Genomic DNA, 22,924 nt, shown 5'->3' on the forward strand with positions numbered 1-22,924 from the left:
TTTAAGTGACTATTTATTTCATAAAACAAAGAACATCATACAAAGTAATCACTCTCAGGTAAATTCAAAGATACTTAACAGTTTCCAAAAATAGTAAGAATGAATGCTGAACATTTTTAACAGGAACCCTGAATAATGAATAAAATCACTTGTGGGGCCAAAGTCTCTCATTACTTTTACACAAACTGAAAATATTTATAGGAGCAGTACATCCATGGCAATTTTTGTTTTAGCATTAAGCCCTATTAACATCAGATCTAAAATTAAATTTTAACATACTTTATGCAGTATTTTCCTGTACAATTTACATTTACCACCTTTGTATAAGACAACTGCAGATACTATAATTTTATTATTTTTTACAGTAATATTATTATTATTACTTGTGTTTTGTATAATGTTCTATTATGTTTACAGGTGTATCATATTTATAAAAAAGTAAACCATATTTTGTCAATAGTGACAAGTACATAAACAATTTGTGGATTCAAATAATAAAAAGGCGAAGATACACTTGTTTAATAAAGAAAAACTTTTCGGTAAACATTTGATCAAACAATAATCGACTAGCTCTGGGAAATTTCCTTTGGAAGATAAGTTTAGTTTGAAATATGCAAGACAAATACTAAATTGACTATGAAAAATTGGAGTAATTTTATTCTCTGAAATCCTACCAACCTCTTCTGTAACTAAAAGAAAATGAAAACATAATTGGCCCTCATGACTAATCACTGGCCATCAGTTCTGAGTGCTGGTTAAGAATATCTGCAATCAGAACAGCTGAAATTCATGAAATAAGCAATGCAAACTGTGACACATACTTAAACGGCAATATAAAAATGAAGGACTATTGTCTTTAAGAGATATACTGAATGACAAAATTTTGTTTCCACAGTATTTATACAGAACCTGGAAACAATGCTATTTATTCAATATCTTATGTAAATGTATATACTTATAATTTGTTCAGTATTACAAAGATTACAACACACTAAAACATATTTATTTAATATTTTAGTGTAATAACGATAAATGAAAACAATATATGTTTTAAATAATTCGGTGTGTCAACAGACAAAAATGTTTTAAGAGGCCTCTTTCTGATTTGCAATACATTGTTGCAACTTTGTAGACTTTCAAATTAATATAAAACAAGAAATCTGTACATATGGGGTATTGATGAAAGTGATATGTTAATAATTTGACTTCATACAAATGGGAGAACAAGCTATGATGTGGCACAAAATTAAACTAAAATACACGAGCCCACCATTTATGAAGTATGCCAAGTCACAGACTCCATCATCTTAAAAGGCACTGCAGTCTATGGGCTGAATTCAAAAAACATTTACAGAAATTTCTGATGGCCAGACCTAAACAAAATGCAGTATGTATTGTTGTTACTAAAAGTTCTAGGCCCAAACATCAAACCACTTTTATATTTGTAATACATAAGAAATGGATCTAGTACAGTGTTCTGTTTCATGACAAGGCTTATTATAACTTCTGGGGGGCTCAAATAAATGAGCAATAAAATAAAAGGACAAAACAGTAATATTTTGAGACAAAGATGAACTACAAAACTCCAAACTAACTACAATAACCAGCAAATCTGTTTCATGTTTTACATTTAAAATTTGTACTTGAACTGACTAAAAATAAAAACAAAAGTGATAAATTTTTCTATTGAAAAAAAAAATAATAATATTATTAATACACAGCATAACTACAGTACAAGTTCAGTCAATAATAACCACCAACATTTAGGACCCCACCAAAATACCACACAATTGTTTCTTCTGCATCTTTCACATTCTTTGACAGGGCACCTATGTATTATACTTCAGTTTTGAAGGGTGCAGCTCCACCCCTCACAACTGCCACCTTAAGTGGATCTTACACACTAAAAAACAAAAACATGCTGAGTACAGTAATGTTTCACAAGGCTTGGAATGCAATATCTAACATTTAAAGTAACATTTTTTGGTAATATGTATACATAAGTATATATAACACAAGGAAATTTTTTTTTGTTACTAAGGTTTATTTTCACATTTTATATAATAAATCTAACCTATTCTGTCAAGGGATTATTGCACATCTGCACTGAAATGACAGAACTCTCCAAATTGGGCAAACAAAAATTACAGAAAACAAAGGAAGAAAGTATCTCACAACCATTTCTTAAAAGTTTCTGTGGTCTAGTATTGATTGTTTGTACTGCCAACTGAAATGTTGTTCCACAGGATTTAAACTACCACCACCATTATGGCACAATATATATATATATATAAAAAAGAAGTGGTGAATTAACAATATCAAGCAGATAGCAGAAACTTGAGTACAATACATAAATTATCTGTACTTCAAACAGCATGCATTCATCAGTTTGACAAAGCACTAAGGTGTTTTATCATCTGCTGTTAGATATTAGCTATTGTTTGAGCTAACCCAGGACTATGAACGTTTATCACGTCACATCTCACCACCTGGATGGTGTTATGGTACACAGTCTACCACTAGTTTTTACATTTCAGTTGGCAGGCATGCTTAAAGCTCACTATTTCAAGTGTCAACAGCAAACATGAGTTATCATCACTTGCAATACGAAGAGCTTAATGACTTACCACCTACTTATTACAATTTTTAATTTCTAAGCAGCTGTAAAGAATTATTATCGAACAACAAAAATAATAGATCAATCCCATAAAATACACCTTTAAATTTTTATAGGTTTAATATATTTTTTAAGTGACGTAACAGCACGACTGCCACTCACATTTATTTGAATATACTCAACAGGGAATGAAGAAACCATTAAATTCAGAATCTTGTACCATAAGGTAAACCCAATAAACATGAGAATATCTTACAATGTGAGTTAATTTCACATCATTTTAGCAATAGCACTTTCAAATATCTGTATGTGTATTCTGAAATTCGTTAAATCTTACAATGACAGTGCTAAGATATTTAGTGGTTTCCTGTTTCCCTTGAGTTTATTTTGAACAGCCATTTTGTTTAAAGAACACAATTGCATAAAATAAAAATGATAAAATATTAAATAATATGTATATGAAAAAAGTTGAATAATAAAAGCATTCTTATAAAACAATAATACAGATAAAACACTGAAAACTGCAAAATGAAAATAATATTCTTCAATTTGCTGGTTAACTACAAACTCAAGGAAACAAAAAGATTTTAAACTCTACTCTACAGTAAAAAAAAAAGGCTTGTATTGAGATAAAACCTCGACATTAACACATTAAGTGATTAATAACAAATGAACAAGCTACATATTTTTTCAGCAACTAGGAAGACAAATCATTTGGTTGTACATAACAACCACAATGCTAAAAACCTTGTAGCTTTTCCATGTTATCAAGGAGTGCAATTTCTGCACCCTGTATTTGCTTTGCTCACCCATCTCCACACACCTTATGCAATAGCAACTGGCAATGTGGAACTCCAAGGCAGTATGAATTCCACCTTGTGTGTGTGTGTGTGTGTATGTGTGTTTTTAAGCGTACTAAATTAAGGGAAGAGACTGATGGCCATTTGCAGATGTAACCGTTCGTTCAGAAGTGTTCTACGTTGTAATCTAATCAAATTGTGTGAAATGCATTGAAACAAAGACATCCCTTTTATAGTTTTAAAAATTCAATACTTCTATATCTAAAACACCTGTGATTAATTACAGATGCTTCACCACGACACAACTTAAATTTCAAATACATGAGTATTATTTCGAATCACCCACTTTTCAATTTTAGCTGGCAACAGGAAAAGGGAAGACGGATCAGATGCAAATGGCCAAGACCAAGAAAAGCACACAGGGCAGAGGTATGAACTATCTCATATTAAACTGCTTTTTGAAAAATTCACCACCACTTAAATACAGCCTTATAAATACCTCAGGAGCAAGCCCTTTGTGCTTTTCACTGTAAAAAGTGATGATTCTGGAACCAGAGACAATGGATAACAAAAGTCTGTACTGACAGGGAAACCATTTCAATTCTCAGTCACAACACTAACGCGGAACTGATTTCCCTGGCAATGCATTTCAAATTGTACCCAGTTCCACTATGGATGGAATGATACATGACAAGATTTCATATAAATATTAGAGACATTTTAACTTTTTTCTTCAATACTGACAAAACTAACAACACTTATTGCTAGTGAATTTTGGTGGGAATAATAATAAAAAGTTATATGTTGATACTTATTCCTTATGCACTATAGCATCCGAATTCAATATTTCTCAACTGATCAACATTTAATTATTGTATCCTTTAGATATCTTTGTAAGTTAAGTTTGTGTAATGCATAGGGTGAAAAGATGACTTCTTTACAGAGTAGCTATCTAGAAAAACAACTGTATTTTTGTACACATTGAAAAAGACTTGTGTGATTTGTAAAAATCATCAAAAATTCTATCACATTTACCACAAATATATAATATTTTTGTAGTTTTTATTATCTATCGAGGTAAATCAAAGGGGGTTAAAATTGAGGTTAGGCATCCCTCCTAAGCCACTAAATAGTTCAGGGATTTATACAAGATCGTGGCAAAGTGCAGGGGAGATGCCTAACGCTTAAGGTCAAAAAGTTGTGTAAATATATTTATATACTCAAAACATGTATAAGTTTTTAATCTGAGCAGGTTTATATATGTATATAATAAGAGAGAATGTATGTGTGTGTGTAAAATTTTGTTGCATCACTTAAGGCAATTAACAAAAATATATACCGACATATGTATTATGACTTATTAATACTCCAGTATCGTCCAAATTAAAATTCACAGTACCAGAAAACTTCAATGACACAATTTTGCCCTCTCTTCCCAAACTCCAAGTTCAGAAAACATTATCTTAACACCATACACAACTTTAAGTAGCCTACATCCCCCTCCCCCCCTGAAAGAAAAAGTAGCAGTCACAGTGTACACATAAATCACCTGCCCTAGAGATATATAAGCATAAGATTTTTTTGGCAATTGTTTTATACAAATTTTATAGAAACATTATGTTTGTTATTTTGTGAAACTTACTTTCTAACGTTTTGCCGCTAGTAAATATAGGCAGCACACAATAAAATAACAAGATACTAAGGTCACAACTGATCCTGAAGATACTATTATCACAGGCATGTTTTTATCAAAAACTTTTCTTTCTTTTCTTTTCAAAGTCCACCAAGAAATAACAGAGGAATAACATCTGCATTTTTTCAGCACTGATAAGACATGGTGAAGTATTAATTACATTTCACTCCATTTGTAACCAGCTGAAGAATGTGATCATCTATTCTAACCATCAAACTGATCCCAAAGTGCAAATGCCCAGATTTGGAACCATGGCTGTCATGGGTGATAAATTCTCTGAGGAGTGCAAGCACTTTGAGATAGTGACACTGAATCCATGAGACATATTATAAGCAATACTGACAAGAATAAAACCCATGGCAGTTATGAGGTTAACTATTTTCTTTAAAACTCAATATTCAGGTATACACAGAAAGAATGCCTCTTTGTGTTAGCGAAATTGTTCCAAAAGTCTCAAAACTTCTTTGTGTTAATTTTTCGGTTCTTTGGTGACTGGAAATGAAACCTGGTTTTGGCCATGTGATTGACAAGTTTCACTAACCATACAGGCACTTAAAAACGAGTGACAAAGAAGCTCAAAACTCGATGAAAATGTCCTCGTGCAAACGGTAGAGCACAGTGATCCAATTACACAACATGGGGGACTTCACAATCATGGAACACTTCTCAGGAATTTCAGTTTTGTTTCCATAAAGGGGACACTGACAAGTCTTTTCCCCAAAGAAATTGACAGACAAAACATGTGCAATAGTTTCTGTTAAGTCTTCTACAGTAAAATATCTAGTTTACTAAGTGGCTGGAAGCCATTTCCACTTTCACATGTGAGATTTTCCATTCACACAAAATGGGGAGCAAAAGTACACACATTAACGAACAAACAAACGTTACATTAACAGTTACATAAATCATGGCACAGTAAAATGCATACATTCCAATTTAAGACGCACGGTTGTTTTCGCGCTACCCTCTGCAAACTTGAGTTGCATACAAATATCATGAAAACATCATTACCTTATTCTCAGAACAAATAAAATTTGCAATCACACACTTAGTTACAACAGTATAATGAAAAATAAAAACTGACCTGAGTAAGTATTGTAATCATTACAGTTACTTTAAAAATAAACATCCATAAACTCAGACACACAGCCACTTTTAACCATTCATACACATGCATAAAAAACTCCCCTTTTAAGCATGAATTGTTTATATTAGGAACCATATAACTGCTGCTACTGCTAATAATAATAATTATAATAATTTAGTTAAAAAATATTTTAACGAATAAAAAATAATAATTAGTGTATATGTATACTTTTGCCTATAGTACTTGCGTTATTTGGATAAACTTACTAAATGCACTTTTTAACATTACACACCTTTAAAATAGAACATTCTGCCTAAACTAAACATCTCTTCTTTGCAAACGTAATCTTGAAACTAAACTAACATTCTGTTTTGACTACAGCACTCACATTTGAAAATCTTAATGTAGTCCTGACAAGACTGCTCAATGAAAAGTAACTATTATCATCATAAATTATGTACAGTTTATGGTTGCGAGATCAACTAAGTTGGAGACTATGGAAAACATCCACTGGGTTGGGATTTACAAGACGGAGTGATATGGGGCTACAGGAAAAAAGCACCAACCAAATCATGCTCCTAACCCTGTGACCCAACGGAGTTCCCCTAATATTTTGTGTCTAAATCTACAGTACGTATTTATGTATCTTGTTCCTCAATTCAATATTGGCAGCATGTCTTTTTCTCTTTAGCATTTCTTCATTATCTTCAGACATTATCTACATGATATAAAGTGTATTCAGGACCAAAACATGATGATTATTCTTCGCTAAAGTTACCACATAACCTTCAGATGTGATTTTTAGGCCACAGCAACGGGACACCTGACATGAAAAAGAAAATGCATGCATTTAAGTATACAACCTAAGCCATTAAGCAGTGTAAATAAATTTTGTAAACTTTAAAAAATATTAATTGTTATTTGGTCTACTTCTAAAACACGTTCCTTATTTAATTACGCATTCCTCCTAACAGCTCTGAGATCGACATATGGATCTTCATGACACATGGTATGAACCCCATAAAATTAAAGTTTTTCCTTGCACTTTTTAATTATATATCAACATGGCAGTCTATTAATTTTAAACTTAACTCACACTTAAATCCTTCACAACAAAGTTGAAATTGGGAAACCTCTCTTAATGCTCAACAACCTGGAGGACTATGATTATAATCAGACTGTAAAATTAGAAATGTAGATTTTTATAAAATGGTATCACCAGCCTCTTATCTGTCATATCAAACTTGACATAAATTATTAAAAATATTACATTTACCTTGACATAGGGGCACTCAAACTCTGAAAGAAGAGATCCATCTCTGGAAAACACCGCTACGTGAAAGCGATTCCCATGCGAATCACCCACCAAAACATCTCCAGCATCTGATATGTCAATCCCATTTGGGAAGTTGGTGATACTCTCACACCCAATGCGGCGCAAGAACTGTCCTTCTTCGTTGAACACAACTACACAATGGCCTTTGAAGTCGCAGACAAAATACTCCTTGCCTGTGAGAAAGCAATCTTTATTAGAACCATATAAAGTTTAGTATATTCATGACTAAAATATTGAAGCAAATTCATACTGAGTAAATATGTATTCTAATGGAGATGCTGTCAATATTTCTTTGGGCCATTACTCTGGTAAAATGTTTTTAAATCGCTGTGTATAATTATTCTGTTGTGTCCAATATCTAGCTGCCTTTTAATTCCACAATGTTTCACAAATTTGATTTCATTTCTGTCTTCAGACAAGGGGGCAAACCCCTTTGTCAATACAGTCTCAACCTTGAAACTTCATTCACACACCTGAAGACAAAGTAGTAATAACTTATCGAACACCATGGTTTTAATTAAGAACACTCAGATGACAGATAAAGAGCACCAGAATAATTATACTCAACTATTTTAACTTTGCTTCTGAATTACATTTACAGGCATACCTCGGAGATATTGTGGGTTCGGTTCCAGACCATCGCAATAAAGGGAGCCACACAAATTTTTGGTTTCTCAGTGCATATAAAAGTTATGTTTACACTATATTGTAGTCTATTAAGTGTGCAATAGCACTATGTCTAAAAAAAACAACGCAAGAACACTGCGGGAATTACCCAAATGTGACAGAGACACGAAGTGAGCACATTGTTGGAAAAATGGCGCCGATAGACTTGCTCGACGCAGGGTTGCCACAAACCTTCAATTTGTAAAAAAAGCTAGATCTGGGAAGCGCAATAAAACAAGGTATGCCTGTATAAATTAAAAAAAAAATTCAAGTTTAAAGGCCAACGAATAACAGTATGAGTATTTTAAAGACCTTTCAGTAATATTGATGTAACCAAACAGCCTCCTATACATGGTAGACAAAGGGCACATTTTATCAGAGGTCAGCTGGCTACCCAGTACACAGATGTGGAATGTACTGAGCTTTTACCTCCATTTCTTCACACCACTCAATTCTTTTATTGTCTGCACAATGTTTCCTCATCAATCAGCTGACACACTACACAGTCAGGATTACTTTATTTTTAGACTTAATCGATTGTATGGTATTCTATGAACATAAAATTTTTTTGAAAAGTAGATCTGTTTTTGTCCTAGGCATAGGGAAGAGGAACACCTACACAGCTGGGTCTATTTGAAAGAGCTAACCTGAATCATTGTGACTGAAGTTACTGTAAAGTAATAGCAGATTTAAACACCAATATTATACAGCTGTAATGGCCAGACTTTTATTCCGTGGTTAATAATTTTGGAGTATGCTACTATGATGTATGTATCATAAAAGAGAAGTCATTAAACAAATAACACTAACAAACTTACCACTTATTGCAATATCTGAGGGTTCCCGCATGTAATCGCTACAGTCAAACCAACGTAGCAGATCGCCACCCTCCGAAATTACAAATACTGTTGGTGACACACTATCGACAGCCACAATGTGACCTTGAGATGTGACTGCAAGCCCAGCTACTATGTCTATATACCTGCAATTAGAGATTAAAACATCAACAACTCTGAAACATAAAAACAAATATATATGCTTCCATGTAGTCTTAAGTCTTGAATGAACTTCTATCATCTGACTTTCATCACAGCTGATATTATCAATTTCCTAGTACCCACCTGATAGCAATTTTTTTAATGAAATGGCCATTCTTCGTAAAAATCTGCATGCGAGAACGTTCATTCCCACGATCACAAACAACAAATTTGCCAGTATTACGCATGACTGCAACTTTTCGTGGATACCATAACTGACCTTCTTCCTTGCCAGGAATACCAAACTGAAACTTGAATGTTCCTGTCTTCTCGAACACCTGAAACAAAACATTTTATAATTTTGCAACCTGACAAAAATTCTAGTCTCTGAAATAATAACGTACTTGTCTGAGTGAACTGATCTGAATTTAAAGGGCCCTCATATGGCAGGGTTTAAAAAAATGCAAATCAGACAATACAGAAATCATGTATCACATTAAAGGCCCAAAAATCAATGGACAAAATTTCTCATGCCACTACTGTAATCAGTATATGTAACACTTGTCCTCAGTCTGTTAAGACAACCTACTCCTTCCTCCCAAAAGTCAATAATTTAGTGTAAAATTTCACCTGAATGCGGTGATTATTAGTGTCTGCAACTATGATATCTTCCTCCGCTCCGAGGCAAAAGCCATGAGGTGAATTGAACTGGCCTTTACTCGGACCCAACTGACCGTACTTGCAACGAATCTGCATGGGCGTGAGTTTGCCTGTTGCAGCACGAGGGTGGTGGAATGATCCTGCCGGCCCTCCTCCTCCCACAATTACGGGTATGTTATGCAGATTGTCCCCTAGCAATTCATCTAGAACAGTTCAAAATAATATATTTTACACCTGCAGACACAGATAAAACCAGATTTGTTATGCAGCAGCCCTGAGGAAGAGAGCAGAGATGGCTCTCAAAATGTTGGCAGAAGATATGGTTTATTCACCATTCAGCCACCTAATGCAGCTGGTAACCCGAGTCTTTCATCAACTTCAGTCGCCACGAAAGCTTCACTTTATACGTCAGAAACTGTCTTAGTCCTTGGTTCAGACAGTTGACTACTCATGGCTCTGAACTTTCCAACACATTCTCCATGCACATCTTACCTGGCTGTGAAAGTATAGGTGAGGGAGAGCCTGACAGAGACTGAAAGCTTGCTCCATTCAGTGGTGTCATTGATGTATTAATCTCCAGGCTTGGTGAAGGATCACGTCCCAACACCAGGCTGCCTCCCCCAGGTGGGCCTCCATTCAAGGACCCATTAGCCAGATCTGAGATACAACGCACACTCTTCAAGTCTCAAAAATATCCCACATCCCTCAACTGTTAGCATACTGTAATACCAGCATTATTTATACTATACTATTTCCAAATACAACATTGAATAAATTTCATTCTGTAGGATTTGAGGTTTTCACGGCAGTGAGTCTGAAGATGGCTGTCTGCTGAATTGTTGTGCCATGTAGTCTGGTACAAGTGACTACGCATTGCCCTGATGAAGGAGGCAGCAAGGACCTCTGAAATGTTGGTAAATTTCTACCAGACTACATGGCGCAACAACCCAGAAGACAGTCATCTTGATGTTTCATTATTTAATCAAACTTGAATGTGTTACAAGAAAAAAAATTACTGCAGGTATATTCTAGCCTTTGTAACCTATAGTACGCATCATAAGTTCTTCCTAGAATTTCTTATTCCAGTCTGAAATGTTCAACTATTAAATTAAAATGGGACTTGGACTGGAAACATTCCCAGACGATAAGACCAAATTCTGTTATTTTTATCTGAAACACATAAATCTAGAAAACCTATTTATTACAACACAAACTACAGAAATCATGTAGAATCAGAAATGGCAGAATTAATAATGTTATCAATGAGATGCAGGGAGGGATACGAAAACGTGGAAAATATGACTTGAACCTTTTACAACGATTAAATCTTCTTCAGCTAGCAGCCACATCGATCTGGAACAGGAGTCCAAAATTTCAGAGACCCTCGGTCTCCATAAACACACAGCATTCATCCATCCCATAATTCCCCGATGATGAAACAAACATGGTTTCTGAAATGTTGGACTTCTGTTCCACACTGATGTGGCTGCTAGCTGAAGAAGATTTTATCGTGGAAAATAATTACGACAGAACCAGACAGCCCTGAATAGTATTTACATATCATTTTTACCTGCAGTTATATCAACTGTACATGCAAAAAATTATGCTTGTGTAACTTACAAGTGATTTATATGTGACTAATTTTACACACCAGTTTTTGCTTCTCTATAACATTTTCAGTGTTGATGCAAACAAATATTTGGCTCTGTTTATTTCTAGCAAATGGAGCTCACCATTAAGGAGAGCTGCAAGGGTCGGGGGCAGAGCCTGGCTAGGTGGAGGGGTGGGGTTGGAACTATGAACAGTATGACCAGCCCCAGTCTGTGGTGATGCACCATGAGGTAGGGGGTCCACTAAATTCACAGTCTGACCACCATTCACCACAATCTGACCTGTGAACACCCCATCATTTCTTGTTAACATAAATACAACCCCTTTTACACTTTATCGCACAGGTGATGCACAAATAAGATTTGCTCTTGATGAACCACTTTCATATATTACCCAAATTTACCTGCAAAAATATAATTGTCATCAGATTTTAAATCAATGTATGCCGATTAGTCATCCACCATTAATGGCTTACGCAAGTCCAGCTGCAGTTTAAACCCTGAATTCTTGTACTATAAAGGTGAAGTTACAATTTTTGTTGTATTTTTCACAAACCAGCCGGATCAAGAAGAAATGTCAGTACTGCAGATAACATAGTTTCAATATGCTTTGACAACCTTTCACTTTTCAGAAGATAAAAAGCAAGCCATGTCTCAGATTCAGATATATAAACAATTTAAATAGGAATGCTTATGTCCTCAACAAAAAGAAAATGGATATTAAAACTGCATAACTCACTCAGTCGCTCCTATCGTACTTGGATTAACATCACTTATATAAAATAAGTCAATGTCCATATTAATTAGCGATTACTTCAGTTTTCTACCTAGAAAACATTAAGGTTACAAAGCGGAATGCATAATTATTCTAAAAATTCCATCTTTACCTATCACTGATGCTTATGCTAATAGTGATATAATTTTGAGCTCCACTGCATTGGGATTGGTAACTTACCTTGATTGTTGAGCGATACACTGCCCAATTTTGCCAGGGCCTGCAGATTGTTGAGTGCATTGCTTGTTGAGCTGATGTCCCCAGAGAAAAGATCAGCCAGTGTGAAGGAAGGAGTCGGACTTGGGTTTGAACTCGGGGCAGGATGCGAAGGTGGTACTCCAACAACTGGAGAGCTTGCTGCTTCCTTTTCTGCAAGACTTGCCAACTGTTGAAGATTATACTCTTGAATGCTAGTTAAACCATGAAGAGATGTAGGGGGCAGGGTTGGTTGAACTGGAGGAACTTCTGTTGGTCCTATCACACCTGGAGGAAGAGAAAAAGCAGGGCCAACTCCAGACGCAAGCTCGCCTTCAAATGAGGATTGCATTGATGCTGGAAGAGAAACTGGGCTGCTGGTACTTGTAACAGTGCTAGGACAACCATTTGCAATGCCTATTCCTGCAGCACTAAGAATACCACTTAGATTGAGTGGCTGAACTCCTGGCAAGGTTGGTGATGGTGTCGTTTCTTTAGGCGTCGATACTGTATCTGTATGAAATGTTCCAAACGTTGCCTGTTAGGGACAGAAAGTAATCATCAGTATCATTCCAGTAATAAAGCTGTAACATAAAATGCAAAGTGTAAAACGGTGATTCTTTAAACCAAGCCAATGTATTTAGCTCTATGTCTGAAATGTGGTCTTGCTATAACACTTAATAATTACTCAACTACAATGAGGATCTCAGTAAGAGTAAGAAGCAAACAGTGGACTGTTATGAATATTGCAGTTGACAGAATGCAGAATTTCAGATGTGAATTAATTACATGGACACTATGCATGCGCGCATACTTTGCCCACGTAAATCACCAATCCTAGAAGTGTTCTACACTTCTAAATGGATCGATACACTTAAAATAATCATACCAGTCACTTTCTATCTCTCGAGCAGTTCTGTAATGACGCACTCATATGGGTCAAGTTTGAAGTGCTGTTCCTCAATATAGGACAAAATTTCAAAAACTCTCCCTGATCAGTAACTGTTTCAAATGATAGTGCACACACATGTGCTCTCTCTCTCTCTCTGTTACACATAGGTTCTTACAATGTAAGGTTTTGCCTGATTCTCTTATAAGAAAAAGCAAATTCAGATTTTGTGATGGTTTTCTTGCTGATGAAGTACAATGAACACATGTTTCGGGTTTCACACATCAACTGGTAATACAGTCAACAAACATTTGTCATGATGCCCAGAAATTTCCAAAAATAACAAATATTTTACTAATTAATCTATATATACGAGATAAAGAAAACCTTATTGGACAGAATATGACTGTAACTACTTAACTCTTGACTGATAACTAGTCTGGAAGACTTTTACTTAAATTCTTCAATATAAGTTAAATTCTCTTTAAATGTTATATTTTTTAGTATCTGAGGTGTAGCATTACAAATTACGGTCCACCATGTTATAAGCGGCTAAGAATTAAAGCGCAAAGAACATAATTTCTATTACTTTTTTATTTGATGAATCACTTACGATGTCTCAAAAAATGTAATATACTCACATATGTTTAGAAGTTTGTATATTAACTAGAGTAAAAATTTGCAACTGGAAAGACAAATCTAAGCTAACTGGCAACCATGCTGTAACATACTTCAAATGTAAAAGCCAGAGGAGGAATGACATACATACCTTGACAGCAGCCTCAAATTTAATTATGTCTGTTTCAAACTCAATAGATGTGTTCACCTCAGGCTTAGGTGTATTATTAATCAAATGCAGCAACTGGGCCCCAACCACTCCTTTGAGGGACAAGACTTCAACAGTGTTCCCATATTCCAAAAGCCGTGACGTAAATTTACACGCATCATTAATTTTTTCCATAGTTTTTTCAACACTGCAACAAGAACAAAAAAGTTTTATGTGGCCACAAGTCACAAAGGACAATATGATATAATACAAATGTATTTGGAATATTGTAATTTCTGAAGCAAACCTATGAAATGTATCCATTATTTTCAGTTCTCGTTTGGAGTGCAACTTCTGCAAATCCTCTAAAGTCTTATCCCTACATTTTTCCAGGACTGCTTTGTAGCTTTGGAATGTTTCCTGGATCAGATCTTTAGCACAATCATGTTGAACCTGCAACTCGCTGAGAGCATTTGCTAGATGGCTTGATGCATCCTCACAAAATTCCACCTTAGACTTGCTTTCAGTCATCAGACTCTGAAGTTCTTCACGCTGACGATCTTCTGCTTCAGACAAACGCTCGTACAGGTGTTCTGGAGCTTTATGCTCTTTCAGCAGACAATCATTGCACACCGGTACCTGCAAAAGACTCTAACTTTATGTAACAAGCTCGATGTTCAATCTAGCAGTATATCAGGTTGATTGTGGTCTTCTGGGTTGGATGCCATGATGCTTCTACTCAGAAGTTGGAGGTGATACATTCTTCCGATACGATGGAAATCACCTATAAGACTAGGGTGGAATCAAGATCCAGAAAACCACAACCAAAAATCTGTTAATACATCATAGCCAGAAGGATGTTCTACTTACCCAATGTACTTACATTACGCAACAACAACAAAATTATTCATAACCCTACTCAAATGATATGTGTAAGAAATAGAATCAGCGCCAATAGCTATACTTGGGAGGGGGCGGGAGTGTAAAGGCAGAACTTGCTCAAACCCTAACCCTATCTGACATAGAAGTTTCTTTACATTATTGCCAAATAATTCCTATATTTTTGCAAACCTTGTACATCTTCAAACCAAACTTGCAAGTTTCAATATTTCTTTGATGTCAACATATTTTGTGCCACCTCTAATTTCTGGGATTAATTTTGGTTTAAAATCCAAATTTCACTATGGTAATGAAGTGTTGCTATAGCTGTGATGTGTAGAACACATTTTGTATCAAATGACATGTGTTCCCAAATTTCTTCTCGTTATGCCATTTACTTTGGCTTAAGTCAACACCTTATTGTAAAAAACATGGCACACAACATTTTATATCTGATGAAGAATCATTCACTTTTCTATTAAGTGTGGACTGTTTCTAAGAAAGGCATGCACAAAGAAGTCACAATCATTGGCGCCCCATACAGAACTGTTGTGTCAGCCTGCCATCAGGGGGAAGAGAGAGAGAGAAATCAAAGAAGAAGATGACACCTAGGGGTTCTCCAGTATGTGCCAGGATTGAGGATATCTGCTGCTCCTGATCTCAGCAAGTACATAAGAGAAGTTACTGTCTGGACATCACCAGGGTGTAGACAAAAGCAACATCATTTACCTGACGAACACGATTTTAAGCCCCTACAATAAAATAATAATAAAAACACCTGTGCTATGTTAAAACTTGCCAAGTGGATCATGACGTGACAATCCCAGTGGGGTCATACGGAAGTACCTCAACATAAAAACTACATGTACTGTCCACAGATGACGAGATAAACCCTGCTGGGGGAAGTCGTTTCTGGTGCGGGAGGAATGTTACTTATCAGCTGGACTAGAGGGCTGCTATTGGTGGGAAGTGTGATATGTCAGAGTTTAACTCTACTGCACACAGACTGAAAACATCAAACAGTTAAGAGTAGCATGTAGTGAGCGCATTTGTAATGTGTTCTGTGAGTGTTGTGATAATATTCTAGATTAAATCACTGTGCCACTGTGAGGTAAACTTAAAGCTGTACCCATTTGAACACATGAAAGCCTGTCGTCTGTTGTTTGTTCAGTGGTTGTGGAATGAATGCTTTTAGGATGGGTCGTCACTCACCGCGAAATCTTGCGCATGCGCGTATATCAAATTCCTAGCAGGGATTTTCTCCTGATCTGTGAACTGTAGAGAAGTTCTACAAAATTTGTACATCTGCAGTTTCACAATTCCATGTGGAGAAGGGGAAACCATATGAAACCATACATGAATTCCAGACACTAAATATTCCTATTACCACGCAAAAGAAATATGCATTAAATCCATGAACAATATAAAAAGCTTTAAAAGAATACAATCATCAAAAGTTTTATAATGTGATGCTACTTTAGCTGAAACACTGAGGTACCAAAGGAATAAATTCTAAACACAATGTTTGTTACTTGTGGGTTATCGGGACACACCGCTTTAAAAATAGGTTAGGTTAGGTTAATGTGTGTGGACAGCAATAAATAACTGAACAAACTAACATATAACAACAACCCTAACCTAACCTAACCTATTTTTAAAGCGATGTGTCCCGATAACCCACAAGTACCCAATGTTCTCAGATATATCATAGATATTATTAAAAGAGGTTGAAAGATTTGTAATTACCTGGCAAGAAAGACAGAAGAACTTCATATTTTCTGCAGGATGGTTCTCACAAAAGATTGGCTTATGAATTGGAATTACTTCATGGGAGTTCCTCAATTCTTCAAAAGCTAAAACATGGTGATTTTCAAAACAACGCATGAACTGTAAGAAAGCAAATCAATAATCTGTTACCATTAAGCGATAAATTAATATAGTGGTACCTCAGTGAACTGATAACTGAAATTATCATTAATCAAATATTGGAAATACATGTTAAAGGCTTAATTCATTCCAAGAAAAGCAAAGCTCATCAAACACTGAAAAGGAAGCCAGGTGAGAAACAAACGCTTATAAAAGCGGTTGCTGATTGGCTAAGAATGGCTGAATCCACCTAGGAGCACTATGAATGGCTGATACTGGAGGCCATGTGATATCATAATGGCTTAGGGAACCCGAAAGTTCATCACCAAATTAACCAAAGCCCTACATTGATCCATGTCCTGGGCCAGCAGAATCCAGTCTCCTTCAACTCCCATAGATTCTGCTTGATATTATACTTCCATCTACATCTAGGTCTTCCCAGTGGTCTCTTCCCCTCAGGCTTCCCAACCTATACCCGGTGCACACCTCTCAACCCATCCATGTGTGCCACATGTCCTGCCCAACTCATTCTTCTTGACTTAATCACTCTGACAATACTTGGGGAGAAGTATACATTTTTAAGTTCATCATTATGCAGTTTTCTCCATAGCCCATCCTCTTCTCTCCTAGATCCAAATATCCTCAACACCCTATTCTCAAACACCTGCAATCAATGTTCCTCCCTCAGAGCAAGAAACCATGTTTCACACCCATACAAAACAACAGGCAAAATTATTTTATATATTTTAATTTTTAGGTTCTTAGAAATCAGACAAAATATTTTGAACTAAAAAGTTGCAAGGATTTAGTCTCCTCGTAATTTCCTTGTGAATATCATTTTGATATCCTATTGTTGTTCCCAAATATTTAAACCTTGTCACACTTTCAAAGGATTTATTAGCCACCCTAATATGATTTTGCCCACCTGTCTGCTGACGGGACACTAACGTGTACTCAATTTTTTCTGAATTTATTTCTAGGCCAATCTTTCTAATAGCTTCCAGTAAAACTTGTGTGTTCCTCTTTATCATATTTATATCATCACCCAATAAATTAACATCATCAGCTTATGCCAACAGCCGATGTGTCCCATTCAATTGCAAACCCTCCTGCCTATCTTGAACTTTCCTGATGACATATTCTAGCGCAAAGTTAAAGAGCAAGGGAGACAAAGCATCTCCTTCTTTCAGACCATTCTTGATGGAAAATGAGTCTGATAAATATTTACCTTTATGAATTTTGCTACAGGTGTCATTTAAGCACATTTTTATTTGACGCACTAGCTTCTTTGGTATACCAAATTCAATGAGAATATTGTATAACACTTCTCTCTTAACAGATTCGTAGGCTTTTTTGAAATCTATAAACAACTGATGTACAATCCCACTGTACTCCCATTTTTTCGCTAGTATCTGTCGAATGCCTTAAGACACTGAATACCTATACCAAAACAAACATATGCAACCTATGGCCTTCAGGCAATGTCAAATGCCACTACTGCATTATAATGGCACATAAGAAAATACTCGGACAGTTAAATTCTTCTACTAAGTACCTTAATTTGAAAGAACTAATGAGTACCTGTCCAAAGTTACAAACAGCCCCTAAAAGATACTAAACAGATCATACAGATCAGCAGGTTAATATCATTATTAAAATTTCTTTGGTAAAATGAATCACATGGAAAGGTTTTCTTCATCATACAGGAACTGCAGATTTTTCATAACTTTTCTGTTTTATAAAATAAAAGGCTGAAAAAGTTACTGAGCCATTTCATCAGAGATCCATTTGTGTATCCTAATATGTTCATTTTAAAGTTTAATATTTTGTGGAGTGTGTTATGACTTAAAAATTTCTGATCCAAAATGGTTTAAAATTACAAAAATTTTCTACATGTCTGTTCTAGAACATGAGAACAGATCTATGGCTATATATAAGATCACCACTTATGAGGATTTTGGTAAAAAATTATTCAAAGCGATCATGAAAACATAAGTACAATATTCAAGAAGGGTGATTCAAACAAGAAATAAAACAAAATATTAATTTAACATAAAAAATTAAAATTACATTTAATCACTGTGAATACCAGTGGCCAGGAGCATTATACTTTCAACGTAAAATTTTAATTTATGGTCTGAAGTAACAATTAAACCGCGAGATTTGAGGTTTTCATGTCAGTGCAATGCAGACCCAACTTACATGTGAACGGCTTACCTGGTGTGCCGTGTTGCAGTTAGGACACAGGAAATTGGCACAATCAGAGCATCGAGCTACAGCTTTCTCCTTGGCCTTGCAACTAGTGCACAAAACCGCCATACTCTCAATGGCTGACATATCCAGAATATTGACGAGGACATGATCACAAGGCAGGGAACCGGCTCCCTTACTACCCACCTGCAGCATACAACATTTCATTCCAGTATTCAAATGTCAATGTGAAGATGGCAGTCTTCTGGGTTGTAGCACAATGTAGTATGGTAGAAGTTTACCAATATTTCAGAGGTCCTTAATGATGACGGATACAAGGACCTCTGTTATGCTGGGAAACATATAAGAGACTACACAGTGCTACAACCCAAAAGACAGCTACTTAGGTAACATAAAATTTAAGATCACTAAAAGATAAAGAGTCTCTCACAATAAAAATACTGTTTACCACGCAGTAAAATCATAAAGTACAATTAATGGGTAAATACACTACCTTATAACTAACGTAACAGAATATGTTAGCAAAAAAGTTAGTCAAACTGACCATTACATCCAAAGATAGAGGGCTACATAGTTTTAAACATTCAAGCCAGTACTTTAACCCCCACTGGCTACACAATGCGGCAGTATTTTAAAGGTCCTGTAGGAGTATTTTTACACAAACGTTTCGAGTGACTACCCGAGATAAAGCAACGTAAGAACATTTAAATGCTGGCAGAACGTACACAGGCTACGAGCTTTATGGGTTAATATAAAAATTCTCTAAAAGCACCAAATAAGTAATTATGAGATAAAAAATGTACCTTTGTCTCCTGTTTGCAATTTGGGCATTTAATTATGTTGTCTCTTTTCCCAGATTCTCCTGTTCCATCCATAAGCATCTTCTCCAGGCAAGATTCACAGAAGACATGCAGACAAGACAACACACGTGGACTGGAGTACTTTTCGCTAAATTGGAGGTTGAAAAACAAACTTAGCCCTAGTTGGTGCCAATGAAATACATAATATAATCATACAATATCACCAGAGCTTTATTTATGGTTTATTTAAAGCTATGAATAGCTCAGACTATATAGCAAAAAATTATTGGATTATTAAATTTTATTGGCTGTGAATCACAGCTTATCTATCAATGGTCCAATCAGGTATGTAATAAAAAGCACATCACTAAAACACACTGAATACTAAAAACTGCCAAACTTAATTAACATTTAGGGATTTACTTACAACAAAATAAAAACTTTGGGAAACTTATACTTCATGAATACCTATTTGTAAAATCATGAACAATTATGGTGGTGTGGTTTAAACTTAATTCGGTTTTGTTTAATTTTATATGAAATGACCTTAGCATGCTTTCACATACAAAACAGAAGATTAATGGGAAAAAATTAACTTCACAGCTACTCTCCCTTTCAAAACAGGACATCATGAAAACTAATTATGGCAAATATTGTTACAAAATATTCCTTTTTTCCTACAACAGGGGCCACACGATAACTTGAACTCTGCACAAACACTGTAAGCAACATAATAAAAAAAACGTTGTGGTTTGTCATTCTTCTTGTTCAAAACTGTATCCAAATTGTGTTGAAGTGTAAGTGACTTAGAAATTTAACCCCATATTAGACAGCTGGTGCAAATCTGCTGTAATTGGTACTTTTTGCTTTTTAGGCACTTGTTGCACACCAATTTTCTTCTTATACCCTTTTATCCCCTACACGGAGCACAGGTGCCTCCTTTTGGAGGTTTCTGATATATTTTTAGACATATCATAGGGAATCCTTGGACGAGTGATCAGCCCATCCCAAGGCCTCTACCAAAGATATGGGGGAGAAATGGCCACTAAATTTAGATTACAAAACATCTTGTTCATGCTTGTACAGTTCTTTTAAATGCCGTAAATCTAAGACATGGGACTGCTGGCTTTACTTCCCTTCCGAAGGAAGTCGTGCTATGGATTTCTTAACATCCTTAAATGTCCATCGACCTCGGCCGGGTTTTAACTCGCAAACCTTGGGTCCAGTGGCAAGTACGCTACCACTAGACCACCGAGGGCAACTTGCATGATAACAGTACTTATAAAACTAAAATTGTGAAATTAAAAGAATTTTCACAATTTTAGTATTTTCCAATTGCAATGTAGTCAGTGACTTCTGACTCAGTAAAGGCCAAAGGTACAACCCCTTAATTTTGTTGCAACAGCACATTTATATTTAGGGTTACCATTTTTTGATGTTACAAACTGGGACATAGAACAAATATGGGAGAGAACGCAGTACAAGACTGAGTTTCACTGAACGTCATGGTCAAGTGATTAGCACTCCTTCTTCATATTCAAGAGGTCCCAGGTTCAAATCAGCCTAGAGACCAGCTATCCCGATTGCTATTTTCAGCTTTACATCAGTCCCTCCATGCAAATACCGGGATAGTACCTTAAATCGGGCAATGACAGCTTCCTTCCATATCCCTTCTAATCAATTATTCACTATAATCTACTCATTTGACACTATACAGTCTGAGCTACTGAAAAAGCATCATTAAATAGACTATAAATGAATAAATAAATATGATTGAATTTCATATCAATTCATGCTTGTGCACTGTATGAATTTAAAATAAATTAAAATTATAATAATTACATCAAATTTTAAACTGTCCTCATATCAGATAATCATTTGTGGTTTCAACTCAGTAATAGGTCTCGCCTGTCTCACAGTGTTGTACTGGCATAAAAAACATTATATAACTACAAATTCCCTTGAATTTTGGTGATTTAATATGACATGAATCTATACTCAAGGTAGTCCCAGCATTTTCTTGGAAGGTCTGAGGAAAACAAAAACTTCAATCAAGATAACTGGTCTCACGTCCGAGATTTGAAGCCGTAATATCCTGAACACTAAGCAGGAGGGATAATCAATGTGCTGTGATGCTTAGTCTCATCATGCAAGACTGAGAAACTTAGTGAACAGCCTAACAAGGTAACCTGTAAGATACTTCCATTATATGACACATATTTCATAATAGTTATAACATCAATAGTTTCACTTTCCCTAATTTATCTCACCTGCATATATTGCATATTTTATCCTGGTTTTCAGACGGACTAGATTCTTCTAATGGGCCAGGGCTACTTCCTCCAAACCCATCTCCAAATAGGCCTAATTCATTTTCATCGCTGGAATCCATTTCCATGATTGAAACACGGATTTGAATGCTTTGTTTCAACTTTTGTGTTGCTGATTAATCAGAACTTCAAGCTTTCACTGGTGCAGACTCGACCTTAAATAAAAAATACCATCGTCTTGTAAATGCGTGATTACTGCAACTGTACAACCCTTATAACGGCCACAAAACAATTGTCATTTTTGTGTCCTTGGGCTTTTTTAAGTGCCGCTTAGCTTGCTGCAGAGATGTAGTACACATGCACCATTTCAGTTACTTGAATCAACTTAAAGCAAAACAATACTATTCATTCGTCTACATGGTTTAGAAACCGTAATAAGGACTGCTGAAATTCATAAAAATTATCTGATACTATCTACGACAAAATCAACGAATACATCGGAGGTCAAATTTATCAATGTCAATATTCGACGCACAGATGTTTAGAGTATCAGTAATATTGATATGAACTCACAAGTCAACTAACGCTATTACCCACAGCGGTTAATAATACATAATATAATTAATCTGCTTCCAATAGGAGATTCCACACAAATTTAACACTCATAAGCAGAACTTACCACTGCCATGGCAAATGGCGCGAACCTCATCTGTTCTAGCAAAAAACGTATAACACACTCTCTGATTAGCTTAAAATCACAGACAACAAATAACACCTGTGTGCCACCATTTTCAGTCTGTCAGGCATTATTATTATTATTATTATTA

General features: G+C 35.6%; 1 protein-coding gene across 3 annotated transcripts; it reads right to left on the reverse strand.

Moving 5' to 3' along the window:
• mei-P26 (E3 ubiquitin-protein ligase meiotic P26) lies at positions 1-22,856 on the reverse strand. Of its 3 annotated transcripts, none has more exons than XM_022071082.2 (15): positions 22,777-22,856; positions 22,098-22,312; positions 19,831-19,975; positions 19,034-19,213; positions 16,697-16,837; positions 14,379-14,710; positions 14,075-14,279; positions 12,402-12,954; positions 11,570-11,728; positions 10,329-10,493; positions 9,807-10,039; positions 9,321-9,514; positions 9,018-9,181; positions 7,474-7,706; positions 1-7,020 (listed from the first exon to the last, which is right to left on the reverse strand). In XM_022071082.2, exons 2-15 carry the CDS (start codon positions 22,223-22,225, stop codon positions 6,916-6,918), a joined length of 2,937 nt encoding a protein of 978 aa, XP_021926774.1. In that variant the 5' UTR covers positions 22,226-22,312; positions 22,777-22,856; the 3' UTR covers positions 1-6,915. The 3 variants fall into 3 exon arrangements, with proteins under 3 accessions (XP_021926774.1, XP_021926784.1, XP_021926795.1); XM_022071092.2 differs by lacking the exon at positions 22,777-22,856 and adding an exon at positions 22,671-22,770; XM_022071103.2 differs by lacking the exon at positions 11,570-11,728.
• Positions 22,857-22,924: the final 68 nt, after the last annotated feature.

The sequence above is a fragment of the Zootermopsis nevadensis genome, unplaced genomic scaffold, assembly GCF_977971745.1.
Source record: "Zootermopsis nevadensis isolate Lab colony 2312 unplaced genomic scaffold, Znev_1.0 Znev_ptg000012l, whole genome shotgun sequence".
NCBI lineage: Eukaryota > Metazoa > Arthropoda > Insecta > Blattodea > Termopsidae > Zootermopsis > Zootermopsis nevadensis.

Coding starts and splice junctions, on each gene's coding strand:
- mei-P26 (XM_022071082.2), bottom strand. CDS start 22,225: ATGGAAATGGATTCCAGCGATGAAAATGAATTAGGCCTATTTGGAGAT. Junction 12,955..14,074: donor AATTTGAGGCTGCTGTCAAG/GTATGTATGTCA, acceptor TGTCCCTAACAG/GCAACGTTTGGAACATTTCA. Junction 11,729..12,401: donor TGTATCGCTCAACAATCAAG/GTAAGTTACCAA, acceptor GGGTGTTCACAG/GTCAGATTGTGGTGAATGGT.